At 33.4% G+C, this 23,250-nt stretch overlaps 11 protein-coding genes across 11 annotated transcripts; 4 read left to right on the top strand and 7 right to left on the bottom strand.

Annotated features, from left to right (window-relative positions):
• Nucleotides 1-53: 53 nt before the first annotated feature.
• Nucleotides 54-751, bottom strand: BX664DRAFT_333865 (Oxo-4-hydroxy-4-carboxy-5-ureidoimidazoline decarboxylase). Its single transcript, XM_051545602.1, has 2 exons — nt 386-751; nt 54-313 (listed from the first exon to the last, which is right to left on the bottom strand). Exons 1-2 carry the CDS (start codon nt 734-736, stop codon nt 122-124), a joined length of 543 nt encoding a protein of 180 aa, XP_051400621.1. The 5' UTR covers nt 737-751; the 3' UTR covers nt 54-121.
• A 315-nt stretch (nt 752-1,066) lies between these two features.
• Nucleotides 1,067-2,331, bottom strand: BX664DRAFT_333864 (Septin-domain-containing protein). Its single transcript, XM_051545601.1, has 2 exons — nt 1,950-2,331; nt 1,067-1,894 (listed from the first exon to the last, which is right to left on the bottom strand). The coding sequence occupies exons 1-2, from the start codon at nt 2,307-2,309 to the stop codon at nt 1,130-1,132; spliced, it is 1,125 nt and encodes a 374-aa protein (XP_051400620.1). The 5' UTR covers nt 2,310-2,331; the 3' UTR covers nt 1,067-1,129.
• Nucleotides 2,332-2,667: 336 nt separating this feature from the next.
• BX664DRAFT_280957 (cytosol aminopeptidase family, catalytic domain-containing protein) lies at nt 2,668-4,706 on the bottom strand. The gene is made up of 6 exons (XM_051541505.1): nt 4,313-4,706; nt 3,838-4,250; nt 3,670-3,765; nt 3,369-3,618; nt 2,866-3,301; nt 2,668-2,790 (listed from the first exon to the last, which is right to left on the bottom strand). The coding sequence occupies exons 1-6, from the start codon at nt 4,667-4,669 to the stop codon at nt 2,735-2,737; spliced, it is 1,608 nt and encodes a 535-aa protein (XP_051400619.1). The 5' UTR covers nt 4,670-4,706; the 3' UTR covers nt 2,668-2,734.
• Nucleotides 4,707-5,927: 1,221 nt separating this feature from the next.
• On the bottom strand, nt 5,928-7,304 carry BX664DRAFT_359292 (uncharacterized protein; the record flags this gene model as incomplete). The annotated part of the gene is made up of 8 exons (XM_051548081.1): nt 7,173-7,304; nt 7,019-7,108; nt 6,882-6,965; nt 6,746-6,828; nt 6,552-6,662; nt 6,325-6,474; nt 6,142-6,252; nt 5,928-6,040 (listed from the first exon to the last, which is right to left on the bottom strand). The coding sequence occupies exons 1-8, from the start codon at nt 7,270-7,272 to the stop codon at nt 5,930-5,932; spliced, it is 840 nt and encodes a 279-aa protein (XP_051400618.1). The 5' UTR covers nt 7,273-7,304.
• A 357-nt stretch (nt 7,305-7,661) lies between these two features.
• Nucleotides 7,662-10,150, top strand: BX664DRAFT_333860 (uncharacterized protein). The gene has a single exon (XM_051545600.1). It carries the CDS (start codon nt 7,695-7,697, stop codon nt 10,086-10,088), a length of 2,394 nt encoding a protein of 797 aa, XP_051400617.1. The 5' UTR covers nt 7,662-7,694; the 3' UTR covers nt 10,089-10,150.
• Nucleotides 10,151-10,465: 315 nt separating this feature from the next.
• BX664DRAFT_359290 (GDSL/SGNH-like acyl-esterase family found in Pmr5 and Cas1p-domain-containing protein) lies at nt 10,466-12,145 on the top strand. The gene is made up of 4 exons (XM_051548080.1): nt 10,466-11,015; nt 11,091-11,766; nt 11,829-11,946; nt 12,014-12,145. The coding sequence occupies exons 1-4, from the start codon at nt 10,654-10,656 to the stop codon at nt 12,085-12,087; spliced, it is 1,230 nt and encodes a 409-aa protein (XP_051400616.1). The 5' UTR covers nt 10,466-10,653; the 3' UTR covers nt 12,088-12,145.
• An 81-nt stretch (nt 12,146-12,226) lies between these two features.
• Nucleotides 12,227-13,984, top strand: BX664DRAFT_333857 (uncharacterized protein). Its single transcript, XM_051545599.1, has 6 exons — nt 12,227-12,338; nt 12,484-12,601; nt 12,656-12,755; nt 12,812-12,929; nt 12,998-13,387; nt 13,444-13,984. The coding sequence occupies exons 1-6, from the start codon at nt 12,317-12,319 to the stop codon at nt 13,866-13,868; spliced, it is 1,173 nt and encodes a 390-aa protein (XP_051400615.1). The 5' UTR covers nt 12,227-12,316; the 3' UTR covers nt 13,869-13,984.
• Nucleotides 13,985-14,024: 40 nt separating this feature from the next.
• Nucleotides 14,025-15,826, bottom strand: BX664DRAFT_141247 (uncharacterized protein). The gene is made up of 2 exons (XM_051539853.1): nt 15,199-15,826; nt 14,025-15,106 (listed from the first exon to the last, which is right to left on the bottom strand). The coding sequence occupies exons 1-2, from the start codon at nt 15,656-15,658 to the stop codon at nt 14,253-14,255; spliced, it is 1,314 nt and encodes a 437-aa protein (XP_051400614.1). The 5' UTR covers nt 15,659-15,826; the 3' UTR covers nt 14,025-14,252.
• A 763-nt stretch (nt 15,827-16,589) lies between these two features.
• BX664DRAFT_333850 (cyclin-domain-containing protein) lies at nt 16,590-18,866 on the bottom strand. The gene is made up of 5 exons (XM_051545598.1): nt 18,330-18,866; nt 18,109-18,247; nt 17,504-18,041; nt 16,999-17,374; nt 16,590-16,888 (listed from the first exon to the last, which is right to left on the bottom strand). The coding sequence occupies exons 1-5, from the start codon at nt 18,762-18,764 to the stop codon at nt 16,727-16,729; spliced, it is 1,650 nt and encodes a 549-aa protein (XP_051400613.1). The 5' UTR covers nt 18,765-18,866; the 3' UTR covers nt 16,590-16,726.
• A 366-nt stretch (nt 18,867-19,232) lies between these two features.
• On the bottom strand, nt 19,233-20,415 carry BX664DRAFT_350136 (uncharacterized protein; the record flags this gene model as incomplete). Its single annotated transcript, XM_051547622.1, has 2 exons — nt 19,233-20,320; nt 20,397-20,415. The coding sequence occupies 2 exons, from the start codon at nt 20,413-20,415 to the stop codon at nt 19,233-19,235; spliced, it is 1,107 nt and encodes a 368-aa protein (XP_051400612.1).
• An 800-nt stretch (nt 20,416-21,215) lies between these two features.
• On the top strand, nt 21,216-22,905 carry BX664DRAFT_297699 (CDP-alcohol phosphatidyltransferase-domain-containing protein). The gene is made up of 4 exons (XM_051542251.1): nt 21,216-21,420; nt 21,519-22,103; nt 22,181-22,489; nt 22,652-22,905. The coding sequence occupies exons 1-4, from the start codon at nt 21,266-21,268 to the stop codon at nt 22,809-22,811; spliced, it is 1,209 nt and encodes a 402-aa protein (XP_051400611.1). The 5' UTR covers nt 21,216-21,265; the 3' UTR covers nt 22,812-22,905.
• Nucleotides 22,906-23,250: the final 345 nt, after the last annotated feature.

The following is a 23,250-nucleotide window of genomic DNA, read 5'->3' as shown; positions in this document are numbered from 1 at the left end:
TCATTGCACATATATCTATAAAAGACAAATATACAACTTTCAATTATACCTTACGGAGAATGAATCGTTTTCAACGGTATATTTTTTATTATTCATGTAAAAAAAAAAAAGATGGGGCTAACTATAATCTACTTTCACCAGTGGCCTTCTTCAATCTATCCCTAGCAATAAGCATCATATCAGTCATACCAGTCTTCATTTCTTGTTCCTTGTTGTTGGAAGCAATACGTTCACGAATAATAGGAATAATTTGAGATCGAGGGCGGCCAGCGACAAAGACGACAAACTTGAATCCATACTTGGCTTCGTATTCCTATTTAAAAATCGTGAAAGAAAAATGAGTTTGCCATACCATTGATTGATACGTCTTTTTTTTTTTTTTTACCTTGTTCAATTCAGCAAGTGTGGCATTGATTTGACGATCTTCTTCAGATTCAGATGTTTGACGGTTATTGTATCCTTGTTCTTTCAATGACATAGCGGACAAGTTGGTTTTATTTTCACCAATACGAGGATGAGCATTGATGACATCAAGCTTATCTTGTTCACTCAATTCATTACCAAGACATACAGTTTCAGCAAGGTCAATGAGATCAAGATAGGATTTGTAGGGTCGTGCAGCTAACAAACGGTTGGCCAAAGGTGGGGCGGTTTCAAATAATGTATTCACAGCTTCAATAAAGATTTCAGGTGTTTCACGATTCAATTGTTCAATAGGAGGGATGGTATCAGACATGTTAACAAAAAAAAAAAAAAAGAAGAATAAAGGAAAAAGAAAGAAAGGTCAAAAAAAAAATTGAAGGGTTTTATGTTGCAACAAAAATAAACTCCGTTCCGAGAGTTTTGGGTTTTCTACATTGTGTCAGGAACATTTGATCATGAAGTTTATAGGATACAAAAATGAAATGTCTATAATCATGATGATATGATTTTTATTTCTGATTAAAAAATATAATAATAATAATAAAAAGGAGTGGATAATGTTAAGATAACTAACTAATGTAAATAGTATAAAATAAAGAGAGAATAATGTATGAGCATAATCAAGAATAACCAAAGGTATCAACGTCAACCAAATCAATAGAAAAAAAAAAAAAGAAAGAAAGTAACAAATAAAAAAAAAAAGAAACTAAATTTGGGTGAGATCTTCCAAGATTTTCTTGCTGACAACCATACTTTTCATCTTGGTAGCACGTTTCTGTAAAAGGCGTTCGGTACGATATTGTTCATAGTAACGTTCGACAGTTTCGGACATGAGAATACGTCGGTGAGATACCAAAAGCATTGTTTTGAGTTTATTGAAGTCACTATATTCATCGCTTAAACAATCAATGGTGCCCCATCCATAATCCCTTCCAAGTTGAATAGAGGTTTTACCATCTGTAGACTTCATCTTGATAGGTTGGCCGGTTGTTGGATCTTCTTCGCATGCAATAAATGTAAAAGGAATGGCGCGCAAATAATCGATGAATGTTTGTACTTCATCATCTTCCTTTTCATAATCAAATTGTTGTAAAAATACGTCCAAACTTTCCTTTCTGTTTACTTTGTCATCTTTGTTGGTCTTTTCGTCATCATTGTTAGTTTCTGTAGTAATAGAATCGTCGATATATTCATCTTCATTTTCTTCTTCTTCGTCTTCGGGCATACCGTAAAGTGGAAGTTTATGAGTATTGTAAATCGATTTGATGATGGTGGGTCTTAATCTGTTGCGTTGAGCCAAAGTCAGAGTATCGGCTTTGCCTATCACTGGTATCACATTCACTCGTTTCGCTAATTTGGAAAGAACTCGAATATCATAATCATCCAAATCTGTCTTGCTAGGATCCACAAAATAAAGACATGCATGTACTTGAGTATCTACTGCTTTGGGATTTCGTTTCACTTTGTTTTCCTATTAAAAAAAAAAGATCAATATAAAGGAATCATCTCTTATTAGTTATTATTACCTCAGCCAATGTAAGATCAAATTGATGTTCAATATAACCCAAAATATCATGTAATTGTTTGTCCACAATATAATCGGTTTGAAAGCCAGGAGTATCAATCAAGGTCAAAACCATCTTTTCACCATCCACTTCAGCATCTACAGAGACAGTATATGGTACCAAGGTACGTTCGAGAGGTCCTTCAATTAAAGCTTTGCCATTACCAGTAGGTTGAAACATGGTTTCTCTCTTGTCCTTTGTCATCTTCATCTTGAGTGATTCCAATAAAGTCCGTACAAATGAAGTTTTCCCTACCCCTGAGAATCCCACCACCATAACATTGAAGTGCGATATCATAGGTTTTCTTGACCTAGGCGTCATTTTGTAGTATAGAAAAAAAAAAAAAAAAAAGAGAGAGAAAGAGAAAAAAAAGAAAGAGAAAGAGAGAATGAAAAATAAAGAAAGAGAAAATTTTAAACTACAAGGTAACACAAAAGGAAATAAAAACGAAAATTTGCCCCGTGTTATCTTTCAGTATGGGCTATTTCCTGTGTTCCATCAAAAAAAAATAAGTCAAATAACAAAAATCGTTCGAGCTTGAGTTTGTTTTTTTTTTCTTATTGAAAACATGTTTCTAATCCAAAACTATAACAAAAAGTGTCCCAGTTCCAATAAAAAGAACCTCCTCAAACTAATGTGACACATACAAAACGAAAAAACAACAATGTTCATCCACCTATAACTTTTGTACCACCAATAATCTTTTATTTCATCATTTCAATAAATAACAAAATATTATATAGTAATCATTGATCATTGCTACCAAGTCGAATATATTCAATCAAAGCTCTAGTAGGTCGTCCTAATAATAATGATAATAATAATCAATTCATTAAATCTTTTTTTTTATTTAACCTTTTTTTTTTTCTTAACTTACCACTCATTCCTTTAATATGATATCCTTGAGTAGTTTGACTATCCATTACACCTGCAATATCAATATGAGCCCAATCCACACTATCTTGATGATGTTCTTTGTCTTGATCATTATCCGATTCCAATCCTGCCACAAATTCCTTCAAAAAAGCTGCTGCTGAACAAGCACCACCAGATCGTCCTTTACCAAGATTATTAAAATCTGCCACTGTAGATTGTTGCATTTCCTTGAGATAACCTTTGTGAAGAGGCATACGCCAGAATGGATCCGATACCAATTCACCTGCCACATTCAATTGTCTCCAAAGTTCATTTGAATTTGTAAACACACCAGCATGAACTTCACCCAAGGCAACATCCATAGCACCTGTCAATGTAGCCAGATCAATGATACTTCTTGGTGAATAAGTAGAACTGAGGTAGTACAAAGCATCCGCCTAAAATAAATAAGTAAATTATTCTATTCTATTATCATCATATATATATATATATATATTCACTTACCAAAATCAATCGTCCTTCAGCATCCGTATCAATCACTTCAATTGATTTTCCATTCATGGCCTTGATCACATCCCCTGGTTTAGTAGCTTTTCCATCTGGCATATTTTCACATAAAGGTGTAACAGCAACCACATTCACAGGTAACCCCATCTTGATAATACCATACATAGCCCCAGCAACGGTAGCAGCACCTCCCATATCTCCTTTCATTAATGCCATATTGTTGGATGGTTTCAAGGAAATACCTCCCCTATATATAATCAATTCAGTATAATCAATTACAATTTTTGTTGTCACTTACGCATCAAATGTTACACCTTTACCAACAAGTGCATATGGCTTTTCATCAGGATGACCACCATTATAACGAATTTCTAAAAATCGTAGAGGTTCTTGACTATATAAATAAATAAATAAAATAAATCAATACAACAATAATAATAAAAAAAATTATCAAGATCTCACTTACCTTCCTTTTGCAACGGATAAGAAAGAATTCATATTGAGTTTAGCAGCCCATTCTTCATCATGAACAATGACTTCAGTGTTTTCAAGACCAGCCAATAAGTAGGCCACCTCTTCTGAGAATAATTTGGGAGTCATCAAATTGGAAGGAGAAGTCATAAGCATACGCGCCAGATTTTGAGAAGTACCATAGATATGCCCAGATTCCCAGTTCAAATCATCCTGATCATTGTCATCGGTTGTAGTGGAGAAAGGAAGTACTTGCATTTCTGCTTGACGTGATTTTTCCATTTTGAGTTTGTCAAATGAAAATTGGGCTAATATTGCACCTTCAGCTGCTCCATGTCCACTCACTGAGATATCTACACCAACAGTTTTCACTTGACGTTCCTTTAATGCTTGAATACCTAATGCTGTCTATACAAAAAAAAAAAAAATTGTTATTTATTATTGCATTATTATTATTATATACTATTTACCGCGTTCCGAGCTGTTTCCAAGACTTGAGCACGACGAGTGATTGGATTTGTTTTATTGCTTGTTGAAGGTACAGGTCCAAGAGATACCACAGCAACTTGTTGAACACCACCGATATTATAAAGTATACGTACATCACCTGCTTTTTTGAAGTTAGAAACAATTAATTGTTCGGTCAAACGAGACTGAGTGGCAGAAGTAATATCTTTGGCGGCTGGTAACACGACATTCTTTCCGTCCGTATAGGCACCAATTACAAGAGCATCATACTGTTGAGCATTCGTAAATAAACGTATAGCAGATCGATTAAAATGACGTTGGTATTGAGGTTTGAAACTTCCAAAAAGTAATCTAGACATGATAAAAGGGAGAATGGAAAAACAAAAGAAGGAAGAGAAAAAAAAAAAAACTGGTGAGGAGAAAAAAAAAAAAAAAAGAGAAAACAAAACGTACTAAACCATACATCCCTCCTCCACTTTTTGATTTTGCACTCCGCCCTCTACTGACTATCTTTACATTGTCATTCATCAACATGAGTTTGTTGTATTGCTAGATCAAAAATCATTGATAAACTTTGTTATTATGTCCCAATCGTTCTCAATGACGCTTCGAAAGAAGTACAAAAGAAATATTTTTTTGTATATCATCAGGTTCCACTATTTATCAATTAGCACGTCAACATCCATTTACCACCAAATTTGTCGCTTTAAAAGAGGGTTAAGAAAATCTACAAAGGAATCGATCCTATGATGATGGACTTTTACAACGAAAATCTAGTTGTGGACTGCAAATATCCATCTTAATTTTTTTTTTTCATCCTGTATACAATTGGAAGAGCGAACTTTGTCTTTCCCTTTCTCGTTCAAAAGTGACCATCATCACGCCAAATTGATGATGAAAATGGAGGAAATCATTCTCTTTCATTTGCATTAAACAATTTATATCATACTTCTTAACTTTTTGAATATATTAAAAATGAAATGTCAATATCATCATCCCTCATCCAATAATGATCATCATTCAATGAAACTAGCACCATTAGATTCCTCTTAAAAAAATAGTTTAATATCATCTAATATCATTTTATCACTTACCCTGACAAACTAATGTGCAATAAGCATCAAAAGATTTTATCGATATTTTGAAAAAATTGCCTGACAACCCCCTGACGATTTATTTTTACAGCCAAACTTTGGCTGAGGAGTTTCAAATTTTTGGCTGTAAAAATCAAAAAAATTAAAAAAAAAGTGATGATCCACAGCCCTAAAAAGCTCTAATCACCAGTAGTCTTACGATTTTTTATTAACTTTTCATTCAGGTCGCATTTTTAAGGTTAGATCCATCATCATACCATATAAACAACATTAACGAAACATGTAAATTACATTGTTTACTTTTTAGCACTTTCACATAACATTAATAAAGCGTAGTCCTGTACCACAAGATATTATGATGATTGTATGATGGATGACATTTGCGACTTTGTTAATAGAATGATCATGACATATAAGCACTTCATTGTGATGGACAAAAAAAAAAAAAGCTATTCAATAGACTTTGGACGAGATATTCCTTAACCAACAACAGGTACAGTCAGAAGATTCATCAAACAATATAAACTAGGATATAAACATATTTTTATATTTTTCTTTATTTCTATTTTTCCATAATAAATATTTCTTTTCTAATTGAGCATACAGTATTCGAAGAGATTCATCATTTGGTATATTCTATAAATAATAATACACAAAAAAAGCATGTCATTCAAACCAATTCTTGAATTTTTTTTTTTTTGGAGACTCACTACCTCTCTCCACCTTTTTTTTTTTACCTTCAGTCCTAACTTGACCCAACGAACAGCTTCTTCTATATCATTCATTTCAGAGTAAGCTTGACCAAGCCGATAATAAGCCTTGATATTAACCGCATCCAACTCCAATACCTATAGAATAGCAAGAAAAGTTTTTATGTAAACATTCTTCAATAATGTTCTTTTTTTAAAAAAAAGTCTTACCTTTTCACAGGAATGAATAGTACTATTCCAGTCATGTAATTTGAGATAACAAGCAGCCATATTTCCAAAAATCGATGATGAGATTGTTTGAACCTTTTCATGATCTTCCTTCGCCACCTTGTCATCCATGTTGATGATGTAGTCATTTGCCTATGGGAAAAAAGAAAAGAATATATTGTTATAGTCAAAAAATCAGCATCCTTTTTTTTGGCTATTTAGATAGATACCTGTTTGTAGATGGTCAGTGCTTCATCTATTTGTCCTTTTTTATAATGATCATTCCCTTTTACTTTCAATTCTGTGGCCATCTTGATACGATATGCAGGTGTTTCTGTTGACTAGATATATGTATGGAAAAAAAAAAAAGAAATCTGAAATCATGGTACTTATGTGTTGTTTACTTTCTGTGTATATTCCTTACCTCCTGTATTGATATTAAATGAACTTTGAATCGTAATGTAGCATTGGACGGTATGATAGGCGGACGACCATGTGTCCCATAAGCTATTCAATAATAAAATATTAGACAATGTTTCATATGTTTACTCTATTCTTACCGTATTGACTTGTACATGTGATATTAGCTATTTCACCTACTTGCATAGACTTCACTGCTATTTCCCAACCACTAATGACTTTACCTAAATATATAACTGTGAATGTCGTTTCAAAAGGTTTTGTAAATAGTGATTACCTTCCCCTAAGGTAAAAACAAATGGAGAATGTCGTAAATATGAACTATCAAACTTTGTCCCATCCTGTTCAAGATATCCTTCATAATGGACTACAAAAAGAAAAGGATTGTATCAATCTAAAACCAATATATATATATACCATATCTATTTTACCACTGACAGAATCCGTTGTTTTTGGAAAGTCACCATTTCCTTGTTGTATCACTTGTTTTATAACACCACCATCAGTTGTCAGACAAAGTGGATCTGGCATAATGATAGTAAATCGTATTTTTTTTTTTTTTTTTAGAAAAAAAAAAAAAAAAAAGAAAGAAAGAAGAAGAAGAATTACAGAAAAGTGAGCAACTTTCCATTTTTTTTAAATACCCGCATGACGCGCGCTTTTTGGTTCAGTACGACGTAGCAAAGGTTGTTAAAATAAGATAACAATAAGCTCAAGTTTAATTTAAAAATATAATCCTATCATTTTTATTTATTTATTTATTTTTATGATGTATCATACTACTTCATTCTTATTGTCTCCTTGTATTTTTGAATTAAACTGTAGGTCATTGTGACTACAGCATACAAAATGAAATTTCTGACCTCCGATATTTTTTTCTTTTTTCTTTTTTCTTTTTTTCCCTTGTTCCTTTTTTTTACATACTTTTTTTTACTTATCTGAACATTTACAGAATGAACCAAAAAAAATCAAATATGGATCTCAATCATCATATATTGGAGACTATGTTTGAAAAATCACTCTTTTCTGATTTGTCATTGGCCTTCTTCCATTCATCGTTTCCCTTTACTATGCGCTTTGATGTCCATAAGGCCATTGTAGCTCAATCACCTTTCTTCAAGCTATTACTCGACAATACTCATCGTATTACCACTATTGATACAACTTGCGAAAAGAAATTAAAAGACAACGACAACCACAGTGGTACTTTACACCTTACTATTGATCTTATCGAGGCCATGACGCGACGTGGCTTTGTTATGGCACCCTTTCAACATATTATACGAAGACAATGGCAAAAACCTCTTACTACTGGAAAGGAAAATACTTCTTCACCATCCAATGATAATCAATCAAAAAATGATCAACCGCAACATATCCTTTCTTCTCACCTACGATTTGCCTTGAAATGGTTATATACTTCTGATAGGACACCTTTGGTCAAAACTCTGACGGATGAAGATACATTACGCGTTTTGTGTGTGGCAGTATTATTTGACTTGGAAGCACTGGTGGATGACTGTTTACAACGATATACAACACATCAATTATCGATCGATACTGTTGTACGTGATTTAGAAACAATTTGCCAATTACCAAGGAATCACAAAGCTTACAATCAACTTCGAGATGCAGCTCTTCTTTTATTACTACGCTATGGTCCTGATCATCCTCGTCATCTTGCTCGATTACCAGTGGACTACATGTCAGATGTATTGAGTGCGGATTTATTGTTTGTGGGATGCGAATATGAAAGATACTGCTTATTACGAGAAGTCTTGGTCGCCTTTATGCAATCAGTTGGAAAAATCACTTGGACCAACGCTGGACCAGTGGATCAAGATAGTAAACGATTATCTGGCTTTGTACGACATCCATTACTTTCACAAGATCAATTGGATAGAAAACGCGATATTCAACGTCAACATAATTTATCAGCATCCGATGTTCGACAATCTAGTCAAAAACGAAAACGAATTCCATCTGAAGAACTTATTGATATTCCCATCAATCGTAATGATACATCTCAAAAAAAATCAACTTCTGGTCACAAACAACAACGACTTTCTAGGCTCAGTTTCTCTGCATGTGTTCCATTTGAAAGACTGGTGGCTGATGCATCTTCTGGTGGTGTGATTGACAAAGCAACGATCCTTTCTTATCTATTACGAACAACAGTGAATTATAGCAACATGACCTTTGATCAACTATCCATTGTACGCGAAGATGGTATTGTAGATGAAAGTATTGTATTTAGGGCTCTTTGGCAACGCGAAGCATTAGAACGTCTTTTATTTCCTTTCAACTATCAGCAAAGTCAATCCATGTTATCTAGTTCACCTATACCGTCCGTTGAAGTATCGACATTATCAGATCAAAACAATGAAGAACAAGATGCGATTCCTCGTTTTGGCAAATTGAATTCAGGCAATGAACAACAATCAAAAGGTGAACGAAGGGTAGCTTTGGATGAATACTTTGATGTGGATAATTCGGATGATCAAGAACGACGGCGACGTATTTTATTGGGATCACCAAGATTCCGGTTCTGTGCAACAGTGCAAATGATACTACCTTCTGATGACGATCTTGCTGGTTGGGATTTGGTCGAACTGGTGGACAAATCTTCTGATACAATGTTACCAAATTCAACAACAACAAGAAACAAGAATAATGATGATGATGATGATGATGTATCAAACAATGATGATGAAGACAAAGAAGAGAATGTGGAACAACCGTATACTCAGCATGACACAACAACAATAATGACAACCAAAAGCAGTAAGAAGCAACAATATGTATCAGGAAAAGTGTATAACAAAATAATGTACTCTGAAGCGGAATATATTCTTGGTCATTGGCATCGTGTTCGTGTGGAAGCACAAATTCTACCTCGATCTTTATTACAAATTCAAGATGATGATGATGATGGGGTGACAACTGGAAAATATCAAGAGGATGAAGATAATGATAATGGACAAGTAGTAGTCTGTCGCTTTGAACTTCAACGAGATAGAACAGCCCAAGATCATGTCGATGCTATGGATACTCCGATTGTTGGCAAGACAAATCAAGACTTTGAATCAGCATCACACCGAAGCAAGATTCGATATGCTATCTATTGCCTGAATCGACATGAAGGATTAGTAAAGAATGATCAAGTGGATGTGGAAGATAGGGTGCTAGTACCAGTATCTGAAGTGACTGAATCAGACGATCCCTTGGAACGATCATCAGGTTATGTTGGACAAATCAAATTGGATACAACATCTTTAGGAAATAGGAAGATAATCGATGTGGATATGATGGTGGCTCTGGAGATCTTTGGATTTCACAAAGTATAGTTTTAGTTCAATATTAGTCTAGTCTGTTTATGTTAATAAAAATCAAATTTATTGCGCTTTTTTTTTTTTTTTTTTTTTTTTTTGGGAAACTCTCTTGGCAACGAAAAAATGATCTACCATTCGTCAGTCGGTTTCTGATTTTGTGGTTTTTTTTTTATTTTATTTTATTATTTTTTTTTTGTTTACATATTTTATTTCCTTACAAAGCCTTGATTCCTCCCTTTAAATTTTTTGAATTTGTTTGAATAAATAAAGAAGTAAACATGATCTCTACTTTGCCTACAACATCATCTATTTTATAACTGATTGTAATAAGCTTAGCAGTACAAAAGATGATCGCCCACTAATTGGCGGAGAGCAAAATAAAAGCAAGCTAATTTTTTTTTTTTTTGTTCAAGGATTCACCTCCTCTTTCACGTTTTCCTTTTTTTTTTTTTTCTTCTTCTCTCTTTTAGACATATACTTCTGTAAAACCTCACTCTCTTTACACATATATATATATATATACATATATACCAATCCTTCTTTTCTATTCATTCCTTTATATAGTCTTATTTTGTCTGTGATGGCCACTCCACAACTAAAGTCACCTATTGTCTATACTATCTCGATCGTCTCTTTATTGATGCTATTTGTGCTATATTGGGCTTGGCGAGATGATATATTACTATTACCAGAACCACACTATGCCATACCTGATCCTATATCATCCTTGGACTTTGTTACTCGTATACCAAGCCATTCTCTTCAATGCACCACCGATACTTTTAACACTGGCACATGGGTTCATCGTCCTTTACAACTCAAGGAGAATACCATTCAAGGCATGGAACAAGCTGTCAATTATCATTGTCGTGGCAACTTCCCTCATAAATGTTATCGACGATTACATGACAATCCAAGTGAATTCAATCGAAGTGTTAAAATGTAAATATACAAAAAAAAAGGGGGGAAGCATTTAGGAGTTGATTTTTTTTTTTATTAATATCTTTTTTTGAAAAGTATGGATTATAGTTGGGAACCTGATACCTGTGCATTAATTCAAGTAGATCCACGAAATTTGACAGCACATTTAGCACATCATCCACTTTTAATGGTAGGCGATTCTATCACACAACTTCAATTTGAAAGTTTGAACTGTCTCCTTGGGCAAGATTTGGTGAATGTGAAACTTGATGCAAATATGACAGGTGGCGATCCTAAATTATGGGCTGGACAGTTGGTGCATCCTAGTCGAGTACAAGAACAAGGTGCAGTGACATTAGCTTATCTACGAAGTGACTATCTGGTACGACTAGATGATTTCAAATTGATGGAACCTTTCGATGAAGAAGGTTATCTGATTGGCAAAGGTAGTAATTTCCCTTGGATTCATGCATTAGACAAATTTAGCTACATCGTCATCAACACTGGTCCACATTGGCATGCGGATTTGAAATGGGGTCCTCATCAATCCGATAAGGAACTTATACAAGCTTTCACCAAAGCAATGGATGTCGTTTTCAAGTATCTAAAACAACATATCAAGCCTCATCAACGTGTTTGGGTTAGAAGTACTCCTTATGGTCATGCTAAATGTTCTCAATATAAGAAACCTGATACTGTACCTCATGCACCTACTAAGAAAGAAGGTGAATATCAATGGGATCTTTTGGAATCATTCGATATGGTCTGGAAGGTATGAAAGAAAATATTATTACCATCATCATCCTTCTAATTTTTTTTTTTTTTTGTATATAGAACTGGATTGAAACAGAAAAGGATGATCGATTCCGATTTTTGAATGTATCTTTATCTAATTTGAGAGGTGATGCCCATTCTAGTCCTGATTCAGATTGTCTTCATACTTGTTTACCAGGTAAATAAAAGAAATGGTTTTTGTATGATTCCAACTGATTTATTTATTTTTTTTTAAAAAAAAATAGGTCCTGTAGATGATTGGAATCAACTTTTTTTCCACGAAATAGCTCAAGCTGCTGGATCGTTAGTATCTTCGTAGATAGTTAGATGTATTTAAATGTTTAATATTTAATAAAAAAAAGAAATATTTCAAAATGATATTCCACTTGAATTGACCTAAATGGCTAGTGTGTAACGTATTAGACAATTGTCCTTGGATAATAGAAACCCAGCGGTTCCTTTTTTCCTTTTCTTACTTCTCTTCCGCATTCTTCTCTTTTTTCTTTTTTCTCATTTTTTCTTAAAAAAAAAAAAAGATATAAGAAACCATGTTACGAAATTCTACTTGGAGTAAGTTTTGAACCTTCTTTTTTTTTTAAAAAAAAAATAAGAATAAAACAAAAGAGAATGAAAGGTACAAGTGTGATGCTGAACCTGATAATGGAAAAAAAAGGATGATAGGTACTGATAATGTTTATTATTCTTTTTTTGATAGGACTAGATGAAACGAATCTTGCCAACTTTGGTTCAGACTTGGAAAAACAACATCGAAAGGAAGAAGGTGCTTTAGAAACAGCTTGGAATTATGAAGGTTCTCCTATTGGTCATGAACCGTAAGTATAAAGTTTATCAGAATAGTGATAAAACTAATATTCTTTTTTTATCAGTGGTATTTGGATCTGGCGTGTTCAAAACTTTACCTTGTTACCTGTGCCTACCAAACAAATGGGACAATTTTATCAAGGAGATAGTTATGTTATTCTTAAAGTAAGTTCATCAGGATAAACGGTAAATGGATTGACACACCATTTTTTTTTTTTTAGACTACTACGAAGTCAGGGTCCGATGCTTTGGTGCACAACATTCATTTCTGGCTTGGCAAAGAAACTACTCAAGATGAAGCTGGTACAGCTGCATACAAGACAGTGGAATTAGATGATTGTAAGCACACATATATATATATATAAATATACATGATGATTTATATATATATATATGTTTTGATTTAGTTTTGGATTCTTTGGCAACTCAACATCGTGAAGTTCAAAAACATGAATCTCGTCAATTCAAAAGTTATTTCAAAACATTGACCTATCTTCAAGGTGGATTTGCTAGTGGATTCAATCATGTGGAAGAAGAAGAATTGCATACACGTCTTTTACGGGTCCATCGTCCTGATTCTTTGGAAGGTACACGTACTCATAATGCCGTGGTCATCTCGGAAGTACCTTTGAAAGCTTCTAGCTTGAATGCGCATGCAGTATTTGTGCTGGATACAGGTGATGTAGTCTATTCTTGGCAAGGAACACAATCTCGTGGTATTGAAAAGGCTAAGGCAGCTGAATTCATTGCTCAACTGATCAGTGAACGCAATGGCAAAGGCGAAACAGTCGTGATAGGTATAAAAAAAAAAAATCACTGAAGAAGAGAAAGTCTGATGATGTTTTTTTTTTAGAACAAAATTCTGGTGGACAAAAAGCATTTTGGGATGCATTAGGATCTGCTGAAGAAGAAGAAGAACAAGTTGGACAAGAACAAGATGAACAAGATCATGATATCAAGGATGAAGGACGTGAACATCGATTACTTCGACTTCATTCTGGTATGTTTGGACGTTTGAAATTGGATTTGGTAGCACAAGGCAAGATCAGCAAGGATATGTTCGACAGCAAGGATGTATTTTTATTGGATGTATCACATGAAGTGTTTATCTGGGTGGGTCGTGATGCCAGTCGTAAAGAACGTCGCTATGGTTTACAATATGCTCAAGATTATCTCAAAGAATCTGGTCTCTCTCCCTTCACACCGATTTGTCAATTGTTGGAAGGTGCTGAAGATGAATTATTCGAAGCTCAATTAGAAGGTTGGCAAGGATGGTAAATTAGTTAGTTGCATTCAATAAATTGATTGTTTTTTTTTTTTCTGTTAAAAAAAAAAAAGGAAGAGGACTGTTTAAGAGAGAGAGTTATTTTATCGTTTGATACCTGTGATTTTTTATTTTGTTTTTTTTTTTTTTTTTTTTTTTTTTTGCCATACATATCACCTATTTATTTATTTGGATCATGACCACAGGAGTCTAGAAAAGCAAAGACCAGATGATGATGCTTATGTATGACTTTTGACAACAAAAAAGTTTGAATGAAAAATAAACAACCAGTCATTTATTTATACAAAAGATGAAATGAATAATATAAATGTATATAAAAGAGTGAATGAATGAATGAATGAATGATTAATTATATGAATAAGTAATACTAGAGGGCATCACCAACCATGAAAGCTTTCCAGCCATCCTTGATCAGATGGGAGCATATTTTTCTTGTGATGTGATCTATGAGGAGGACGATACGAATGAGGAGGAGGTGGATAATAAGAATGTCGATTGGTGTACAAGGTTGTTTTCTGTTGAACATGTTCCCATAAAACATTATTTCGTAAACTTTCTGTCCATTCTTTTTTTAAAAAATGATCAGTGGGAGGATCATTACTACTACTACTACTACTTGTGGTTGAAGAGGAAGAGGGGGATGATGGAGATGTTTTAAATAAGGCGGATAATAAAGAGGGTCGTTGAAGAAGAGGTCGTGGTAATCTTTTTTCAAAATGTTGTAATGTGCGTAGATTGTCATGACGACGTTCATGCATGATAACATGTTTTGTTGGACCAGCATCATCGACATCGTCATCATCATCATCATCATCATCATAAAGAAAATCTTCATCGTCGTCATCATCATCATAGTAATAATCATCATCAGAAATATCATCGATATCGTCTAAATCATCATCACCTAAATCATCATCGTGGTATTGATACGAATTGGTCAGTGAAGGTGTAGTGGTACGACTATGATTGTCTTTGTTGTTATTAGATGATGGGGGTGTTGGCAAAAGCCTGTTTGTTTTCAAAGAGGATGGAATAGACCAATCATTCTTGCCAGACACATGATCATGCTGGGTTTGTTTCTTTTGTGGGACCTCGTGGCAAGCATCACCAGCTGACAGTGACAAGATAGGTTGGACAAAATGGTCTTTTTGTTGTTTCTGATGCCACATCCGCCATGATAGATTTTCCAATCTAGTACCATTTTTCAGATGAGCGCTACATTTTGAAAATGCTGAAAAAAAAAAAAAAAAAAAAGAAATCAATTCATCATCCTGTTTTCTTTTCCTCTTTTTTTTTTTTTTTTTTTTAAAAAAAAAAAAGTACCTGACCACATAGATACAAGTTGCTCTAGACTTTGTACACGGAAGGAAGAATCACTTAGTTCCAGCAAATGTGATGTATCCATAATAATAAAATAATAAATAGGAAAAATAGTTTCTTTAGGATGGAAAGGAAAGGAAAGTAATACAATTAAGACGATATTAATAAATGTCAAAATAGGAGGCGCGTTTGTAGTATCAAGAAAGAAGAAAAATAGAGAGAATATATGTAATGATTTATTTTTTTCTTCTTTGTATTGATGCTCAAAATGTGTATGATAGAGAGAAAGAGAGAGAGAAAAAAAAAAGCGGAATGAAAGGAAAAGGAAAAAAAGATCAGACAAGTAAGAAAAAAAAAAAAAGAGGGAGAGGTATTTATATAATAAATCCAAGGAGTTACCATAAAAGGTAGATAGATCGCTTGACTCTCTCAAATATATATATACCAGACAATTCAGTATCATTCATAAACAAACCAGTCAACAGATTACACAAAAGATTTTTGTTTGTTATGTTTCCCGATATCCGACGAATTCCATAGAAAAATATATCATGCTTTTACATAAATAATCTAGTAATCCTAATCATCGACCGTGCGAGTCACTCTATTCAACAAAAAGGTGGCACAACATTTGAAAGCGGGCCCCTGTTGGCTTTACATCTCCGCTAATCATGCCATGGCTCCTTGATTAACCCCAATCATTTTATTGCCTTGTCAAAAGCATATGTGTTCAATCATCTTGCTAGTAAAAAAAAAAAAAAAATGAATTTATCTTTGCATGATTATCATCATCATCATCATCATAGATAGATAGGAGTATATATGTGGGGGAAAAAGAAAACAGGGAGCGTTATACTAAAAAAAAAAAAAAAAAAAAATTAGTATGACTGATTGCACAACAACAACAAAAAAAAAAAAAGAGATCGCCTGACCTTAATTTTTTTTTTCTTCTAATAGATTGAAGTTGGACGAAATTTAGTGCCTCTTGAATGAAATAGTTTAAAAAAAAAAAAACAAAGAGAAAAAGAAAGAAAACGTGGTCAAGTCTATTTTGAGATCATCCATCCCCTTGATGATTCATGGTATAAAATGGAACAAAAGGAGAAAATAGGAAGGTTTTTAAAGTTTTCAAGTCATCATTTGTATGGACAGGAGAAAAGAAGAATTGGCAGGTGATCACACGACCCTTCTAATGATTCGAACCCCTCTCTTTCTTTTTCTTCGATAGAAATACTCATATAAACAACAAAAGGCACATTGCTTTCACGCGATAAAGTGTTACAAAAGATATTGGGTGGGAAATCAACGCTTTTCTTAAAAAAATAAGTCACTTCATCATGTGTCGAAGGCTTCATTATTACCATCATCCAACGAATCACTACTACTACTACTAATGATTATCAATATTCAACTTTATTAGAAATAAAATTATAAACAAATCAAACCAAAATAAATAAATAAATATCTACAACTACAAATATGGTACAAATGATTGATAATGCAAACTATATATAAACAAACTACAATCATGTCACTGGTACAGAGAAGGAGGAAGGTATGCCTGTTGGGTTTGTTGATGAAAAAAACCATGGTCCCTATATGATGGATCAGCATCTGTATGCTGATATTGTTGTTGATAACCTTGATAGATCATATCATGTGGTTGTTGCTTTTGATCAGAATAAGGTTTTGACTATAAAAAAAAAAATAACCATCAAGATTAAAAAAAAATAATAATAATGATAATAGACATCAAGAAATTATTCTTTTTTTTTTCTTTCCTTTTCTCAATAAATTAATTACCTTTTGTTGATAGAAAAAAGACGGAGAAGGGTTTGAATAAGCTCGTGCCCTTGATGATCTTCGTTCTATTGGTAGTTGCTGACCTATATTCATGGTGTTGTCCATTTTCCCCTCCGTCAAACTTTTCCAAGCATAATAATCCACCCAAGACTGCTGATCATCATCATGAATGCCTGGCTGTTCATATGGTCGATAGCTTTGAGGATGATGGTATGCATGATGTTGATCATTGATTTGAGCACTGGCCATTGTTGAATTGTTCTGTTGATAATAAGAATTGCCACTATTGGCCAATGAAGCTAATGATGGTGTTGATGCATTTCTTGGTATCGTTCGATTCGTAGTTCTAACTGGTGCCGGAAAAGCTAATGATGGTAATGTCATTGTTCCATTTGATTGTGATGTCAAATAAGGTTGATCCGGATAGTGTATTGATGCATTCGTGGGCAATACAGTTGTATGTTGTGGTTGTTGATACATTGCTGTTGTTGTTGTTGTTGTAGGTGTAGATGATAATGATGGTGCCATGGATGAAGATGATAATGATGATATTGCTGCCGCTGTTGTTGTTGTTGTACATGGTGTGGACGTTGTAGATGTTGACATATACACAGGATAAGTTGGTATACGAAGAGGAACGCGAGTCAACGGTGCATTTAATGGTTGGGTTGGAAACTGAGGTTGAGCTGTACTAAGTAAATAAAGATATTGCTGTTGTTGTTGTTGTGCCAATATGTTATTTGTTGGGGAATTCCAAGTTGGATCTGGTGTAGCTGGTAAATTCAATCCCATGTTGCGTAATGTTGAATCAATTATTTGTTGCTGATTGTGTTGTTCCTGCATCAATGTCGCATTCTGTAGTTGAGCCATAAATGTCAGTAATCCAGTTTTCCAAGTGCTGAATTCTTCTTTTTGCACAAATAATCGAAAATCCAGAACATCCAAAAATTCCAATTCCATAATATTTAACTCTTGTACTTTCATTCCAGATATTGCTGACCAAGTTTTATTTGTATAAGTATTGTCATCTTGAAATTTATTCGCTATAAAATAATAGGTTATTCATCTTTTTTCTTTTCTTTTCCTTTTTTTTTTTTTTTTTTTAATTACCTAATAACAATGCCACGATAAATAAACGATATTCCGATCCTTCTGCACCTTGAATACGTGGATTTGTCTGTAATAATTTGGCAATGTATTTCAAAGAGAGCATCACCACTGATTCAGATAGCTGAGTTGCTGTAAGAATCTATAAATATTTCGTGTTAAATCAACCGCGGACTCTATATGTCAGATATTGCGCATAAACACTTTTTCCATGAAAATATTACCTGATGACAAAACCTTTGGAAAGCACTATTAGCACCATTCATAATAGAAGTAGTATCCCCATGATCGACACTAGGAGTAGCAAGACCACCTTGAGTTGAGGCTGAATGTAATTCCATGACAGATGATCGTCGAACATGCCATAAAAGATAGATCATTGTAGATACGAATTCAGCCAGTTGATTGATATTTAAAGGAGTAGTGTAAATATCAGTTGAACTTGGTGTTGGTTCTGCTGGTAATAAAGGTTGGTTTTCATGATGAGCATATCCAGTACTGTTGTTGACAGGCATAGTTGTTGTGGTATTTACATAATACTCTGGAACTTGGCGTTGATGATATAAAGGCCCAGAAACATCATCAATTACTTGTACATTGCTACTAGGAAGTTGTGTATGTGCTTCAAGCGGCAGTTGTTGTTGTTGTTGTGTGTACATGATATTTTACTTTGGCGAATTCCAGTTGGTAAGAATGAATCCAACAAGTAAAACGCACAAGTTGAATGTTTCAATGGGTTTTTTTTTAAAAAAAAAAAAAAGAAAGAAAGAGAGAGAGAGAGAGAGAGAGAGAGAGAGAGAGAGAGAGAGAGAGAGAGAGAGAGAGAGAAGAGAGAGAGAGAGAAATGATCTAAGATAATGTAAGATGAGAGAACATGAAGTAAGAAAGGAAAAGGAAAAAAGAAAAAAAAAAAAAGACGAGAAAAATAGTAAAGTGGAAGAAAAGTAAAAGAAAGAAAAAAAAAAAAGACCGGGTCAACTCAATTGAAACAAACGGTTTTTTAAATCTTTTTTTTTTTTTTGGTATTATTTATTATTATGGAGAATGTTATTCGCCGACAATGCGTATACATACATGAGAGGAAGAAAAAAAAAAAAAAACTATTTACAAAATATTAATTAATAAAATCAAGGTTGAGATGCTTCAGCTTGATTAAAGTTATTTCTTGGTAATGGTAAAGCCATATCTAAAGAAGTAGTATTATGTACTTGGGGTGGTGTCTTGAAAGGGTTTGCGGAGGGTGAATAAGAGGAAGAAATGATAGACAAGATTGCAGATGACATGGCCAAGGCGGAGACTGTAGTGGAGGTTTTGATCATGGATGGATAATCACCAGATGATGATGATGATGTGTTTAGTTCTTGATTGTTTCGCTCATGATTAAATGCAATTAAAGCTAAAAGTTGATGAACATGACTACTCCATACCATAGCATTATCTTGATTTAGAAATGATAATGATTGTATAGAAGGTTGAATATCATCTTGTATATTTTTTTGTTGCTGACTATCATCGTGATGAAGTCGTCGTCGTCGTCGATGTATCAGAATCGCACCTATCGCCGATACTATAATCATACCCAGACTGAGACTACAACCTAAAACGATTTTCATTTGTTGTCCTTCGGGAGTGGACCAAAAAGATGTGTCTGGATTCGATGATGATGATGGAATGGCATCAGTTGTATTATTCCATTGATAAATATTGCTGATCATATTCTTTATAGGTTGATATAGAATCAAGGTGGTTCCATTGTAAAACACTAAACGTTGATCATCATCATTATTATTATTATTCATGCTACTGAATAATGTCTCAGTATTAGGGAGGTCGATGATCGGGGTCTGAACCAAGAGGGTATGAGTGGTTGATGAATCCAGTCGAATAATACGAGACAGGCGATCATCATTGTTTGACCTTGGTATGGCATATAACCAATCAGAACCATAACTTGTAAAAACAAAAGAAGTAGTGGTATTGGACCAAAAAGAACCAAAATAACCGTCCCATTTTCCAGATATTAAATCAAATGTATATATATGATTCCAATTTTGATGTTGATTATCATTATAAAAATAGTAAAGTGTATTATTTAAAGTAGTTGCTATTGATGATGATGATGATGATGATGATGATGATGATGATGATGATGATGATGATGATGATGATGATGATGATGATGATGATGATGATAGTGGAGGAGCATCATCTATATCTTGATTATCAAATGAATTCCAACTCCAACTTGATAAATCAAAATAGTAGATGATTGATTGTTGGGTGTTATAAACAATATAATATTGCTTCCATACTGTAGTACTTAAAATATTAGAATCTATTTTTGATGAAATCAACACAGGTTTCCAATTATGTGATATATAATCAAAAGTTAGTAGTTGAACATTATCATCATCATCATCATCATCATCATCATCATCATCATCATCATCATCATCGTCATTGTGTGGCTGTTGAGAATTTACTAACTTTGTAGTTAGGAGGAAAAGATAATGGTCAACAGTAGTACATGAGATTAAGGAGGTAACTCCTGTCTGAGTTTCAGATTGAAAAGTCCATGATAAAGTGGATGATGATGATGATGAAGTATAAAACGATTGTATATTGATACTAGTGGAATTGGTTTGAGTAAAATATATAGTATTATTGAATGATGTGATACATGATGATGATGATGATAACGACGATACTAAATTATTAATAATCAGACAACAAATAATGAATATCAAACCAGTAACATTCATTATTTTTCATACTGACATATATATATATAAAGACAAAGAAGAAGAAGGAAAAAAAAAAAAAAAAGAAGACAAAAAAAAAGGTCTTATTTGAATACTGGAGAAAGGAAAAAAAAAAAAGAAAGAAAGATAGACGCTTGTTCTCCTTTTTGCATGAATCTTAAAAAAGTTTACATGAAGTGCATAAATATCAATCAATATACATTTAAGAAACAAAAAATGAAAAAATAGGTCAAAAAGGTAACACGTGAAAAAAACCAACCTTTGGGGGGAAAGTGTAACCAACTAAAATTCATCTAACTTCCAATCTGCTGAAATTTAATCCCTTCTTTTTTCAGGGGCGGCTTTTTTTTTTTTTTTGTCCTTTTTCTTTTCCCTTTTTATTTTCACTTTATATAATAATGCCGTCTTTATTTTCACCAGAGTTTTTAACTCAAGAACAATTAGAAAACCTCAAACTATATAAATATGCTGCTATTGATCGATCTTTTACAACAAAATATATTTTACGACATTATTGGAATGCTGCTATAGAATTATTCCCAATGTGGATGGCGTAAGTTTATTATTATTATTTTGTTTCTTTGTCTACAATTTTGATCTATAAAGATCTATTTAATCTAAAAAATTTATTAAACTTATATTTCTTTATAGACCCAACTTGATTACTTTGATTGGTTTATTATTCATGATTATCAATGTTATATTTGCTATTATATTCATTCCAGATATGGACGGTGAAGAACCAAGTTGGATTTATTTCAGTTTTGCTCTTGGTGTATGGTTATATTCAACTTTTGACAACGTGGATGGAAAACAAGCAAGACGTACAGGTACCAGTAGTCCATTAGGGGAATTATTTGATCATGGGTGTGACGCTTTGAATTGTTCTTTTGCTGCTGTGTTGCAAGCGGCCGGGATCGGTTTGGGTCACTCATATGCTGCTGTGATTTTATATTCTATCGCTATGCTTGGATTTTACTTATCAACTGCCGAAGAATATCATACTGGTGTACTCTATCTTGGTTACGTTAACGCTCCTACAGAAGGTGTTATTCTTTCCTGTATTCTTTTCATCATTAGTGGTTTATATGGTCCTTCTGTTTACAATCTACCTGTTAGCTATTATCTTCCTCAACTCAAGACCTACCTTCCTTCTATGATGACATCTTTATCTGTATCTCATGCTCTGATTGCTTTCATTGCTTTCATGGCTATTTTCACTCATTTACCTGTTTGGTAAGAAAACAAAAAAAAAAAATTGAAAGGGGTTTTCTTTTTGTATGATATTTAATCCATTTTTTATTTTATTATAGTTTTTATGCGATGTATAAAGCTTGTCGCAAAAACAATAAACCATTCGTTCGTACAATGTTGATTCAAAATATGCCAATTGCTGTCTATTCAATCGCCTTTATATCTTGGGTGTCATCACCTTACTCCACTATCTTATCTCATCATCATTTTATTCTATATGCCATCACAACCGGTATTGTTTTTGGTAGAATCGCATCCAAGATCATTCTCGCTCATTTGACAAAATCACGATTCCCTAGATTCACTGTCCTACTAGTCCCTCTTATTATCGGCGCAATCATTACCAATCTTCCTCGGCTCAATGCAATGTAAGTAGATCAGGAAAAAAAAAAAAAAAAAAAAAGAGGGGTTGCAGAAATGGTTTGGAGGTAGAATTCTTTTTTTTCTTTTTTTTTTTTTTTTTGCTAACACCATCCCTTTTTTTTTTTTATTACTATTATTATTATCGTTCAAAATTAATTATCTTGTAGTGATCCCATATTTACCCCTGAATCAGAATATTTGTTTATTTGTGGATACTTTGTCTTTGCTGTATTGGCTTATTTACGCTGGGCTGTAGTGGTCATTAACAGTTTTTGTTCTTACCTTGGTATCAACTGTCTCACCATTCCCAAACGGAAAACTATGTAGAATAATGATTATATGTATATTTATCCCTTATTATTACTATTATTATTTTTATTCTCATTACTTATGTCATCATATTCTAGTTATAGTCTTTGTGAATATTTTACTTTCTTTTTTTTTTTTTTTTTTGCATTCTTATTCTTATTCTTCCTATTCAATCTCCCCCAAAAGAAAAATCAATAAAACTATATCATCATTATTCGATCTTGAAGAAATAGATCACGGTTCTTACTATGTAATACAAGATCATCTCTAAAGTTCATTCCCTTTTTTTTTTTTTAGTCATCATGTGCTTTATATTCTTACCCCACCTCCTGATGGCATTCCAACTAAAAATATCCGTATAACGATACACCATCATATGCTTTATAGAATTCTTGTTCCTAACTCATTCGTCTGATCACCTGTATCTGACAACAATAATAAAATTATACTCATCGTA

The sequence above is a fragment of the Halteromyces radiatus genome (genome assembly GCF_025201355.1).
Source record: "Halteromyces radiatus strain CBS 162.75 chromosome Unknown BX664scaffold_4, whole genome shotgun sequence".
In the NCBI taxonomy this organism is placed as follows: Eukaryota; Fungi; Mucoromycota; class Mucoromycetes; order Mucorales; family Cunninghamellaceae; genus Halteromyces; species Halteromyces radiatus.
The sequence above is the reverse complement of the archived record's forward strand: the minus strand, read 5'-3'. Positions and strand labels throughout refer to the sequence as shown.